The 12,601-nt window shown below is 46.1% G+C and overlaps 1 protein-coding gene across 3 annotated transcripts in view; it reads left to right on the top strand.

Annotated features, from left to right (window-relative positions):
• LOC144177964 (organic cation transporter protein-like) overlaps positions 1-12,083 on the top strand; it is a 326,587-nt gene extending 314,504 nt beyond the window's left edge. For 2 of the 3 annotated variants that reach the window (XM_077705534.1, XM_077705526.1), the window contains 3 exons: positions 2,724-2,905; positions 3,251-3,393; positions 10,992-12,083. In XM_077705534.1, the coding sequence (XP_077561660.1) occupies positions 2,724-2,905; positions 3,251-3,393; positions 10,992-11,061 (395 nt within the window). In that variant the 3' untranslated portion in view covers positions 11,062-12,083. Of the gene's footprint in view, positions 1-2,723; positions 2,906-3,250; positions 3,398-10,991 lie in introns of those variants that run through there. The other variant, XM_077705530.1, reaches the window with a different exon arrangement.
• The last annotated feature ends 518 nt before the right edge of the window (positions 12,084-12,601 follow it).

The raw sequence follows: 12,601 nt of genomic DNA on the forward strand, positions 1-12,601 counted from the left end.
CGGAAAGTCTCTTCGTCATCCCACCTGTTAAAGATGCGGACGCGCTCCACTTTCTCCAACCAGTCCTTAGAGTCGCGGATCCCCCGGATCCGTTCCGCGGATACGGGGGATCCGCGGAACTATGATGGTTCCCGGGGCTGTTGAAGAATAAGGGCAGGACTGGTAGTGCTGGTCATGGTGCCTGCGTTGATCATGGTGGTGGTGACGACGTCTTCTTTCTTCACTTTATCCGGCAGCAGTCCAAAATCCGGCTGAAGACCTTGCTTGTCGGCTTGACGAGTGCGTGGGGTGCATGTGCCCCGCACCTGCACCAGATGTCACGTGGCCAAAGGCGATGTGGTTGTCTTCAAGGAAAAAAAGTTTATTGCAGCGAACTTGTGCTCCCCTAACAACTCAAAAGAATGCAGAGACGGTGAAGCAGCGGTCAACAGAGTAACTTGCGCAGGCGAGTGTCGTCCAGTCGAATGCCGCGGCGTCTGCTCTGCAGGCTTTTATCTTTCGGCGCGAGTGTTTCTGGAACCGTCGATTTACATCCAGAACATTGTACATCACAGAAGATTATTCTGGGCTAGCGACGTTAGGGCGAAACAATCTGGTTATCTGAATGTGATATCCCGTGAGGCATAAAAATAATGGAAGACGCGCTTTGCTTGGAACTCAGATAACACAGCCGGGCGTGGCCCGGCAGTAAAAACAAACAATAAATAAATGAACCAATACATGGTTCGCGGCAATATATTCATAAATGATCTAGCTATACTGCCTCTCCGTTCCCAGATTTACTTATACGCGGACGACACCACGCTAGCTCTCCCTTCTGCAACTTACAATCAAGCTGCCATTTATCTGCAGAATGATGTGTGCTCTTTACTGGTTTGGTTAAGTCAAAATCGCATTTTTATAAATGAAGAAAAAAACCAATTTATTATGTTTCCACAGCCCTTACAAAACTATAACTTCCACCCAGCCCCTTTATTTACACTCCCATACTTGCAGAAACTGTTCCTGTTCACCCGTTAGGCTACAGAGCAATGTTAAATACCTAGGAATGCATTTAGACGACACTTAATCCTGGAGCATACACATAGAGCACGTAGCTAAACGTTTAAGACTTGTGTGTGCTTATATGTACAACTTGAGATCTGTCTGTGACTTCCGAGTGAAAACAATGGTCTTTCAGATAAGGATCCTAGGTTAATCAATTTTAAGGTATGGGCTTACAATTTACGGTCTTGCCTCGCCTTACAAACTTAACGTCTTAAATAGCATATTAAAAAGGATTGCCCAGAGTATAATTTATGGCACTTATTTTCATGGCGAAGACCCCTCGGTTAGCATGAACTTGGTAGATATGCTACCATTTGTAAAGCAGCTCATTTTTGACACTCCCACAATAATTACTTTTCCTCTGAATTCAAACCTATCAGCAAAAAACCGCGGCCTCTCGGTTCCATAGAAAAATTTATTGTGCCGAGGGTGTACACAAATTACGGCAAAAAGGCAAGAAATTTTTGGGTCCCATTTTATTTTAATACACTTCCACTCAATCCCTCTATCACGTCCTACAAGCAGGCTCCGGAATTTATTCGGTCATGGGTAAAAAATGTAGATTAAGAAATTATGCGCCATTCTCTGTACATCGCTTTATGCAGCTTGAATTATGTTGAATATGTGCGTCACGTGTGACATTAATGCTTACTTGATGGTCGCATTACTAATAACAATAAAGATCCATGCATTATGTCAATTTTATTACAATTTGTGTTTGCCAGGAAATTCTCGCTGTTCTGTGAAGAGATTTTTCTTTATTATTTTCTAGTGTGTATGTGTGATCCTATCTGTCGAGAAGATTCAATTGACCCTGTTTCTGTTAACCTTGTGTTTCCGCACATTGATATTTTCAATGTACAATTCGATGCTTTGCCTGTTTGCTTGATTTCGTTTTTCTTTTTGTTTAACGGTGGTAGGGTATCTGTTTCGCCTGTGTCCAGTGCTGAGGCTGCCCAGCTACGCACACAAGCCTGTGGGCTTATGCGAGCTGGATATTTTGTTGTATTTGTACCTAGACAATAAAACATTATTATTATCATTATTATTATTATTATTATTATTATTATTATTATTATTATTATTATTATTATTATTATTATTATTATTATTATTATTATTATTATTGCTTCCCCGCAAGAAGACCCTGTGTGCAGGGGTGCACCCTTTACAGGCAGCTTGCTTCGTTGTACTGGGGTCACTTCCGTGACGGATATGACGTTAGCAAAATTTGCGTATATCCGGGAATAAAACAATTTCGGGGTAAAGAAAGCGACATCTAGCCCTGAGATATCCTAGGTAATTTGGAAACATTGTTGCCATTTTTCCCGTTTCCATTGAAATCTTTGATCCAAACGTCCCATACAAGCAACTGAAGTAAAGAAGACTGGTGGCTTGAATCGTGTAAAGTGACGTATACGGAGCACGGCTCAAAGACACAACGCAACTGAAACGTCCATCTGCTAATGTAAATAGACCAACAGCACTGAAAGGTATTTCGTTCTCTAGGAGGAAATAAAGAGATGCACCTCACCGCGACAGAATGTCTTGATAAAAGCCCCATTCGTTCTGCTGCCCCTCGAACGTCATCTGCGACGCTCCAATCGCATGCGGAGTGCAATGGCCGCGGCCAGCCCCACGACCTCTTTCTTCCCTTTCATGTCTCCAACAAGCAGAGCTGGTGTGGCTCCAGTTGAGCCTGGCGATGGCGGGCAAGCTGGCCGTGCACTGCGCCTACAGCACGCTGTGCGTCCAGGTCACCGAGTGCTTCCCCACAGAGGCGCGGGCCGTGGCGCTGGGCAGCGCACTCACCGCCAGCCGCATCGGAGCCATTGTGGCGCCTTTCTTCAAGGACCTGGTAAGAGGCATTGAGTCTGTTTTCCAATCAGCCCATGCTACATGCTGAAGTTAGTTTATTTTGGATATACTGTGGTCGTATGATCTTGTTCGCTCGCGTCCTTGGGGGCTAGTCAACGGGGTGTAAAAATCATAGAGTATGATTAGGGCTAGGCTGAAAATGCGCACGTAAACGCTTTCTTTTTATTCGTTTGTAATAGAAGTTAACTTTGGTTCCCGATCTCGAGATTAGCCACAAAAGGGACTAATGCAAGAACTGTTGCCAACGGTATCGGAGCTATTACGTGCAGTTCATGGTGAATAGCTTATACGGGAAACGTGTACAATCTTCTGTTCATCATTACAGGGAAGACTGACTCATACTTGGGTTCCCACGCTCTTCGACATGGTTCTAGTCATTATTTCGGTGCTATTGTCCTTACTGGTTCCGGAGACGTTCCGAAAAAGGCTGCCGGACACCTTCAAGGACACACTACGGCTCCGTGAACAGTAAGCTGCTCTTTTGTGCCCATGTCCTGGGTTATTTGACTCGCAAGCAGCATGCGCGTTGAGCCAGATAAATGCTGTTTGCGTGTATTGTAACCCCATTTATCCTACCCCCGACAAGACAGTCTACAGTTCTTATTGCGTCCATAAAGGCAGACTACAAGTTCGATTCATAGAAGAGATCACACTGACACAATGACAATTGCGTCAGTTTTAACATAAAACATAAAGGCGAATAAGTATTGGAGATGACAAGGGAAGAGCACCAACTAGCGGCAACTCACCGGCCACTTTCTCGCGCTGAACTACCGGGTGAAAGAAAGGCGGACAGGGCGAACGCCTTTCTTTCGGTCATCTGTTTTTCGCCGCACAGTAGCGCATTTTGGATTACCAACTAGCCCAATCTAGCGCTCTAAGCTCTCGCCCTCACCCTACGAGGCCTAGAGACATATGCGATTTGCGGCCATGCGCGTAACCAGCGTCAAGACGCATCATTTTGCAATTGTAGTGCTCGTTCTTATCGCACCACTGAATTGCAAGCATGGAGTTAACCCGAAGATAACTGCTTTTTCCATTTCCCTCGTCACGTCACTGCTGGCTGGTCACTTCTTTTGGAAGGGAACGAAGGATGTGAAAGCCGCCTTCTGAGCCTGAGCCTGCCACTCCTTTTTCGCTATTACGACATACTAAATGGGTGTATGAATGGTTTATGCAGCGCTTTAGACTACATGATTTCCGATCGTTTTTGTATGTAGCTATGAACACGCCCACACAAAAGCGGAGCCCATGGTCTTACCAATAGCATAATCGGTAAATTACGCCAGTGATTTACTGGAGGACGTTTCCCTGTATAGGTGGGTATACTAATTACCGCTTCATAGGTAACGCAAGGTACGGAAACCCTCATTCATTGCTTCATATTGAAAATTCATTACAACCTAACAACCGTCAGGTTTTCATTCAGGGTGGTCCTACCCTCACCGCAATTTCTGTCCTTTTGCTGCCCTCTGCTATGAGCTCAAGTACAGGGGGGATCAAAAGAAATACGAACAACGGAGCGCACAGCCTCCGACGCATGCTGCACATCTCTGGCTGCAAAGTCAGACAACTGTGGGCATGTTTACTTCTTCTGGAGCGTTTCAGAATGTGGCCTACACTTATGGGGAACGCTTGATCACGAAGCGACGCCGGTCGTTTATTTTGAGGCGCCTTTTCACGCTGCGTCGCCACTGAGCAGGATGATTGTTGAAGGGCATCATGCTAGCTGCAGTCATCCTGCTGCGCGCTTGGCTTCCTAGTGCAGTAGATAACAGGCTGCTCAGAGGCGACACAGCGTAAAAAGATGCCTCAATATAAACGACCGGCGTCGACTCTTTATCAAGAATTTCCCCTAACAGTCGGCGGCGCTTTCAAATGCTCTACAATAACTTACGCGTACGCGCAGTTTACTGACAGTGCAGCAACACGGTGCGGCATGCGTCGGCCGCTGTGGCTCCGTTGGTCGCATTTATTTTAATCCCCCCTGTACAAGGGAACTTAAATTTATTCCTAACCAAGCTATCCGACATCCAATAGTACTACAAAACCTGAAACGTTCGACTGTAAAAATGTGCCATGCTCATAAATCTGGGGCGCAAAAACGGCGATGGATTCCCCAAGGACAATATAACGGTTCGAAAATGACGTGGTTAGGGGTGACCATTCTTGCGAATAGAGGTGTCGTTATAATGGGTGACCTAAATGCACATAATAGTCTTTGGTGATGTGGCCACAAGACTTCATGGGTCACCTTAAGGAAATTGTCCTACTTATAAAACACTGCGCTAAATTGACATTGACAGAGATGAACGCGAAGGACGGCGGAACACAAGATGCACACATACTAAAGCGCAACCATCAACTGTCCCTTATTTTCCGACCCTTTCGGAAAACATTGCAAACGTAAACATAGAAAAAAACAATAAAAACCACCACACAAAACCCTATCTGAGTTCAATTTCGTGGTAGTGGTTATCGTCCCCTCTTTTTCTGGCGGTCTCACTCAGGGCTGGCCAGGCGCGCCCGTCTTCCCCTCTCTATCACTCACTGTCACACGGGGAGCCTCAGCCAGCCGTCGGTGGAAATTGGTGGAAACAAGGTGGAAACAAGGAAATTGAACTTTTGGAGAAAGACGCCTAAGCCTGAGTTTAGTGCTTGTATTTGTAAACTTTTTGCCTGTATCTATCGTACTTGTAGCTGCAGTTGTAGCTGTGTACGTATTGTTTTGATCATTGTTCTCGGGTACTCTTCAATATTTCCTGAAATTGTTCCGCTGGCTATGTGTGTTTGTTTCTGATCGGCGCCCGTCGTTGCCGCGGGTGGCCAAGAAACCCTGAAGCCGCCGTAGAACGGCTTTTACCCTGGTAACCTCCCACTTTTATGAAGGCAATAATTTATTTATTTATTTATTTATTTATTTATTTATTTATTTATTTATTTAATTAAGAAAGAAGAAGCCCTCCACTACCGCGCTCCTCATCCCCTGTGTAGCGTCCGCACGTCAATCAATCAATCAATCAATCAATCAATCAATCAATCAATCAAAAGGCACCAGGAATACAAACAGAGCCAAATGCTACTCCTCCGAGTGGTAAGGCGATCTACGTAAAAAATGAACACGTTTCTGTGTGTTTTAATTGGTGATTCATTGATTGGGATGTGTAACGCGCCCACGCTACACAGGCAATGAGGCGCGCCATAGTGGAGGGCTCTGGATTAATTTGGACCACCTGAGGATCTTTAAAGTGCGCCGAAATCTCGAACACATGGGAGTTTTTGCTTTTCGTCTCCATTAGAAAAGCGACGACTGCGCCCGGGATTCGAACCCCCGTCATCGTACTTAGCAGCACAACACCGTAGCCACTGAGCCACCGCGGAGGTTCTGGGTGTTGTACTTGGCGAGAAGTTTACGTTCATTCCACGTCAAAACAACTCAAACTGAAATGTATACTGTAACGTATACTATGAGTATACTGAAATTCTTGTCGCACCCACCATTTTAAACTGATAAAAGGTTCCTGCTGAGCCTTTTTAGTAGCTTGATCATGTCCACATAAGCTATGAGAGGGTAATATATGGTTCCGCTTGTAAAACTGCGTTAAATATGCTTCATCCAAGTGTTGCACCGATGCCTTCGCCTAACTTCTGGTGCTTGTCGGACTAAACCAGTGGTGTCGCGAACAGAAGCGTGCTTTCACAACACTGCTTTACGCAACCATGATGAATCAACAATCCATTTTGATCATAAATGACACTTTATCCGCCATTTGTACTCCGCACGCCCTTCGATTCCTTCAGCTTTCTTTTAGCGTGTGAAAGCCTCGGTGGAGGAGTTGGGGGTTTCGTTTCACGACCTTCTTGGCCGACGTTGTCGCATCCACTATTTCTCGCAACGAGTTTTAAACTAATTATTAAAGGGGTCCTGAAATAACGTCCGCCGATGCATGGATGCACATGTAACCAAATAAAGCAATGTATTAGAAATCTCCTCCCGCAAGAATTTTGTTAAATCGATGAGTATTACCTGAGAAATCGTAAATCAAAAACCGCGCATTATCGTCGCTCCGCTTTTATTCCTCCTTTCGACTTACTGTCCGCTGTAGACGACGCGCGATCCTTGCCTCCCTTCATGCTGCGCTCCTCAGCGGTGACGTGCTTCCGCTATTGCGCTGCTCAGACTGCCGTCTGCTACTGGCAAGCTTTGTTGACACCATGAATCCCGCACTCCGCTCAAGGCTGGAAAAGCGAACAAAAAATCTGGCCGCATGTGTGCGGTGGCCTGGCCTTGCCCTTTCGCGGTGTACGTTGCTGCAGTTGCTATCTGCGGCACGTGACTTTTTATCGGCGGTGAACTCACAGCCGCAGGGGGAGGATCGTGCGCTCGTTCTCTTTGATGCACCGCGCACTGTTTATCCAAAAGCGCCGTATTAGATGTGGCCCCGCTGGTGCCGGGTCTTTTTTGCGGCGGTGGTGAGTGCCGAATTTACGACGGGCACGAGGAGGCAACCCATCGTCTCTCAACCGCTGTTCAGAATTGCAACGCATGTTGTGACGTTGTGTTCGTTCGAAACGCATCTCTGTATTGTTTTGAAGTTGAATAAAATGTGTGCGTCAAACCGGGGCATTGCCACGAGGCTTCAACGCTTTTTATATGGAACGTACCCGTGTTATGGCCGTGTTGCATTCAATACAAACGGTTAAGCGTTTGTTTACACTTGTTTAGTTTGTCGTAAAGTGTCCAAGCACTCCGGCACTACGCTGGCAGATCAGCCGGCGAGCCGACGCTGAGCAGACGACTGATCTCTTTGCCGGAAATCGTGAAAACGTCACCCAATAGCAGGATGTGAAGATGGCGGCGTCCAAAAACACGAAGGGAAGGGTGAGAAAAAAGCGACAAACTTTGCAACAAAAGTGTGAGCTTTCCGCTGCGCGTAAAAGAGTAATACTTGGCAGAGGTGACGTTGACGACCCAATTTAACGATTGCGCTAGTTCATTTAGTGTGCTCAAAACGCCTTTCAGGGCCGCTTTCAGCCAAACCCCCAAGAATTATAATCGCGTCATTTTTACAGTGAATTAAGCATACACCATATTTTTCTCAGATGCCTGAACGTCGTATTTCGCCGTGTAGTCTGCAGCACGTCACGCGCATTTTGCCAGCGCAAGGACATTTAACAAAAACAGCAGCATTTTCCCTTCAGATGCAGGTGGTCTTTTCATTGCAGTGAAACACATTATAGAAAACAAAATACAAGAATCTATTATCTTCACAGACTCTCTAAGTGTGCTTACATCTTTGCGTTCCAGTAATCAGACTAAAACATTGTCTTAAGTCATCTTATTTAGGCTCTAGTATGTCCTCATAATTCAAAAATAGAAATAAATATTTGCTGTTTCACTGCACAAAGTGGTATTTTGGGGAGTAAACTTGTTGACCGAACTGCCGCAGTAACAGCGCTACGTAGTGACGTAGAAGTACCGCAGGCACCTTATTTCGACCTAGAATCGACTGCGGAAAACCTTGAAGAAAACATGGGACACACAGATAAAAAACTCCAGCTAATAAATACCCAACCGAAATACACTACAAAACACACAACAAATACACAACCTAAATACAACCGAAAAAAAAACTAGACAGGCTACGTATAGTCCCCAAACCCGCTACATATGCTGCATTTTTAAACAGAACGGCTGCCTGTTTTGCCCATTTTAGTTCAATGCAAAACGCGGGACCCTACTAGACGAAAGCCCATTTCCTGAACGTTTCCGCCCATCAAGTTTCATTACACCCGTCATTGTTCTCAGCAGACGAACCAACCAAAGGGCTTATAATCCCTATATAAGGGATATATATATATATATATAATCCCTATATATAATCCCTATATATATATAAGGGCTTATAATCCCTGTCTTGAGGGATTATAATTTTTTAAACCTCTTTCCTGCCGTATATATCTCCAGGCTTCCTCGGATTCGAGGACGGTAGAGTCCCAACACAGACCCTCGCTGCCCTTGTTCGTGCAAGGGGAATTTATCGAGGTGTGGTGCTCTTCAAAGTTCACTTCAGTCGTTTTTATTCTTCATTGTGATCATCCTCACGAGTCGGATCACGGGCCCTTTACACGCACACACACACATCATTTTTAATAACACCATGCTCGTCGCATACATACAGGTGCAATCAGAAGAACAAGGATTTGTGAATATCCCAAATTATTCGTCTTACTGGCTTTATGACAGCCAGTACCGCTTTACACGAAGGGTTTTTTCGTTAGGAAAAACTCCTTTAAATGCCCACCAGTGCCGCCAGGCAGTTTCCGGAAGAAGAAATCCCCTTACATTTACGCGACCGTGTCCCACTTACTTTTGAAGGCGCCTGTACATATTTTCTATAAACAGACTGAATGACCACCTACCCACTTTTGGTGCTTTTTATTCACAAACGTCCTTGCGCTACTAGCACCAACATGGCACAACTGCTAATTGTTAGCAGGTACTGTACAATCGACTGTACAATCACGGCAACAACTTTCTGCTAAGTTCAATTCTCAGATATAATGATCCACCCCCTCTTTTAGAGAGCAATGGGAGAGCTTGATGTGCAGCTCCTCACTGGCGACCCAGCTAGCGCTGGTCGACCGGGCGCAGGCGGCCACGACGTCATATGGGCTCCAGTGAATAAGGAACCACTTCCAATTTAGACGCTCAATAAATGTATTCTATCTCTCTCCCTCCCTCTCTGTCTCTTGCCATGGCGTGCTAATCTTGTGAGGTTTCGCAGGAAAAAAATCCAAGCTAAGCTTCCTGCTTCCTTCGATGTACAGTGCTCAGCGATTGAAACACGATACTCGGAGCGCGTGGCTGCCGTTGCCTGTTGCGCCACAGGTGAGCGCTTGTGAAAGCGAGCTGACGCATTGTGGTATACGATGAGGGTGAGAGCGTTCGTAACGCATGCTTAGTGCATCTGGGAGACAGCCCTTCAGTGTGTGGTTCCTGGCGGCGCCATAGGCGTGCTACATGCCATGGCTTCAAAACGCTGCGCCTGCGTGCCGTGCGCGCCACGATAACACATCGCGATAAATGCGCATTCAAATTCTTCTTATATAACGCGCGCGGTGCCAGCTCACGCAGCTTCGCGTGGCGCGGCGCAGCACGCAGGCGCAGCGTTTTGAAGCCGTGGCATGTAGCACCCCTATGACGCCGCCAAGAACCATACACTAAAGCGCTGTCTGCCGGATGCAGTCAGCATGCGTCACGAACGCTCTCACCCTCACCGTATACCACAATGCATCAGCTCGCTTTCGCAAGCGCTCACCTGTGGCGCAACAAGCACCGGCAGCCACGCGCTCCCAGTATCGCGTTTCAATCGCTGAGCACTGTACCTGCCTAACCCATGTAGCCTCAGTGCGTGACAGATTATTTTCGCTCCATCTCTTACTTTGGAAAGCAACGCACTAGAATGCGGTCTATCGCCATGAGTGAAAACGAGCTTCTTTATCTGGCTACGTCGTAATATGGGTTCACAAGTAGAAAAACTGAGAAACTGAGACGTCACTCCAATTATTTCTTTTTTGGTTGTTTGGGTACGATATAGTTCCTAGCGACTGGAATTCGTCCATACGAATATTTTAAGGCAGCGCCTATGCTATGCCCTCTCTTGCCCGTTATCCTCGTCTTTTGAGCTGCGCATTTTATTCGAAGATGGATCAGCAACAAGCCCAGATTCCACTGTAATCAAGGAAGGACGCATGGCCCAGGCAGCCATGGACTGTGGGCCGCCAGTTGCATTGTTTCTGGAGGCTTGTCGCAAGAGCCTATTCTGTCATTGTGGGCGCGGTCCCACAACATATGGTCCTAGCTAGATGGCGAGAGCAGAGGGGTCGAGCAGGGCAGGGCGGTACGGATTGTGTGCTGTGCTCGGAGCGGAGAAAGGCACCGATACGGCAAATCAGCACGAGGGGTGATTGCCTCAACTGCCAAAGAAGATAGAGTTTCTTGTATTCTGAGGGTTAATTACACTCAGTTCAAATTGAAGTTGTTTGCATTCTTTTACTTACAGGAATCTAGGAGAAGTGGCCGCAGCAGTGGACCTCTTTGAAGACGAGGACGAACGCGGGAATGTCGCATGAAATCCTGACCGCAAAGGCGTTTCGCATACAATACGTTCCTTTGTCTTTCAGTATACTCTAGTCACCCATTTTGCTGCTGGTATTGTACAGTAGACCTTCGGAAAACTACCCTTCTTTTTACTCTAATACAAACTATTCTGTATCTCAACACTTCTAGAATACATAATTACAAAGTCTTGTTTTATAGGCGCACAATGTGTGGCGAGTTCTCCCGTCAGCAGCAAGCCGAAAATATTGACTCTGTAACAACAAAATAGCTCTTAAACTGGCGCTGTCGCATATGGTAGGTGTGTAGGAAACGTAACGGCGTAACCGAGTCGTACATTCGTGAGATGTAAAAAAAGTCCATTCGTGAACATAAGAGGAATACGACATTTCATATCTTTTGTGAGTTTATTAATCTTCGAATCACAGCATTTCGGCGCAACCATCTGTTTACAAGTACAGCAGCTGCACAGACCTCGCGTTTTCTGGAACAGTTAATAGCTTGTACATAGTTCATAGGCTGTAGGACGTTTCCACGGAGTAATAAAAATATACATACCTGTAAAAATCTGATGCACTTGAATAAATGTGGGTCTTCAACGTTAGTTAGCATGGTATGGCAAAACACCTGAAAAAAGCACAACATTATTCATGTTTTCTGTAGAATACCGAGCTTTCTCTCCAACAAAATTTCACAAAGGCATCTTGTTCAGTAGTGTTTCCAAAGCTCACCAGTTTCATGGCTTTATGTAAGTTGTATTTAGACCTGGATACGAACGCACAGCAGGCTAAGTAGTAGCGTAGATTTCATCGTTCTGTTGGTTCATGGCGTATACCATTCAATTTGCTACAATAAACATTTTGTCGGAGTAATAGCCGGAATACCTACAGGGACCGGGCGTCGATTGCATGGCACCACCCTGATGATGCTGCCAAGGGGCTTCCCCTTTGTAACGGGCTTGCATTGCTCAGCGTCCCTAGTCGCAACGCCACTGTACAATCACCTCGCCAAAAAATACAAACAAAATAAAAAAAAACATAATATAAAAATAAAAAGAAAATTCATTTACGAAATTTTTGTGCTAGTCTGACTTCTTTTTTCGCATGTCTTCCCAGATTGTTCTCGCTTCCGTCGCCCGTGGCGAACCCGTTGTCAGTGTAACGCCAGCGCCGGTGAGCGCGGCGTTCTTGTGCGTGGCTTTCTGTCGTTCTGCTGCGGTGGGGCTTGCAAAGCCTACATAACCACAAGAAATCTTGAGAGTGACCTTCACGAGGCATGCCATGTATAAGATTTAAGCCCTTAGTCAGTAATTGCAAATCGGACACAGCGCTGAAATACGTCAAGCTTGGAAGTCGAGATGGAAGTGCAAGTCCGTTACTTCGTGCCACAAATTTTTTCCTGCCGCATTGTTGCCTGCGCGCAGTTCGGCGCATCCAGGAACATACTGCAGCTACATGCTGATGCAATACAGGAGTGGGCAGCCGATCCAAGTATGCTGCGGTACTGGCCTTTGTTAGTAGGCGAAGGAATGCATCGTGCAGGAGCGAAAGGCAA

The sequence above is a fragment of the Haemaphysalis longicornis genome, unplaced genomic scaffold (assembly GCF_048455015.1).
Source record: "Haemaphysalis longicornis isolate Haplotype H1 unplaced genomic scaffold, Haemaphysalis longicornis Haplotype H1 scaffold_1, whole genome shotgun sequence".
Taxonomy (NCBI): Eukaryota; Metazoa; Arthropoda; class Arachnida; order Ixodida; family Ixodidae; genus Haemaphysalis; species Haemaphysalis longicornis.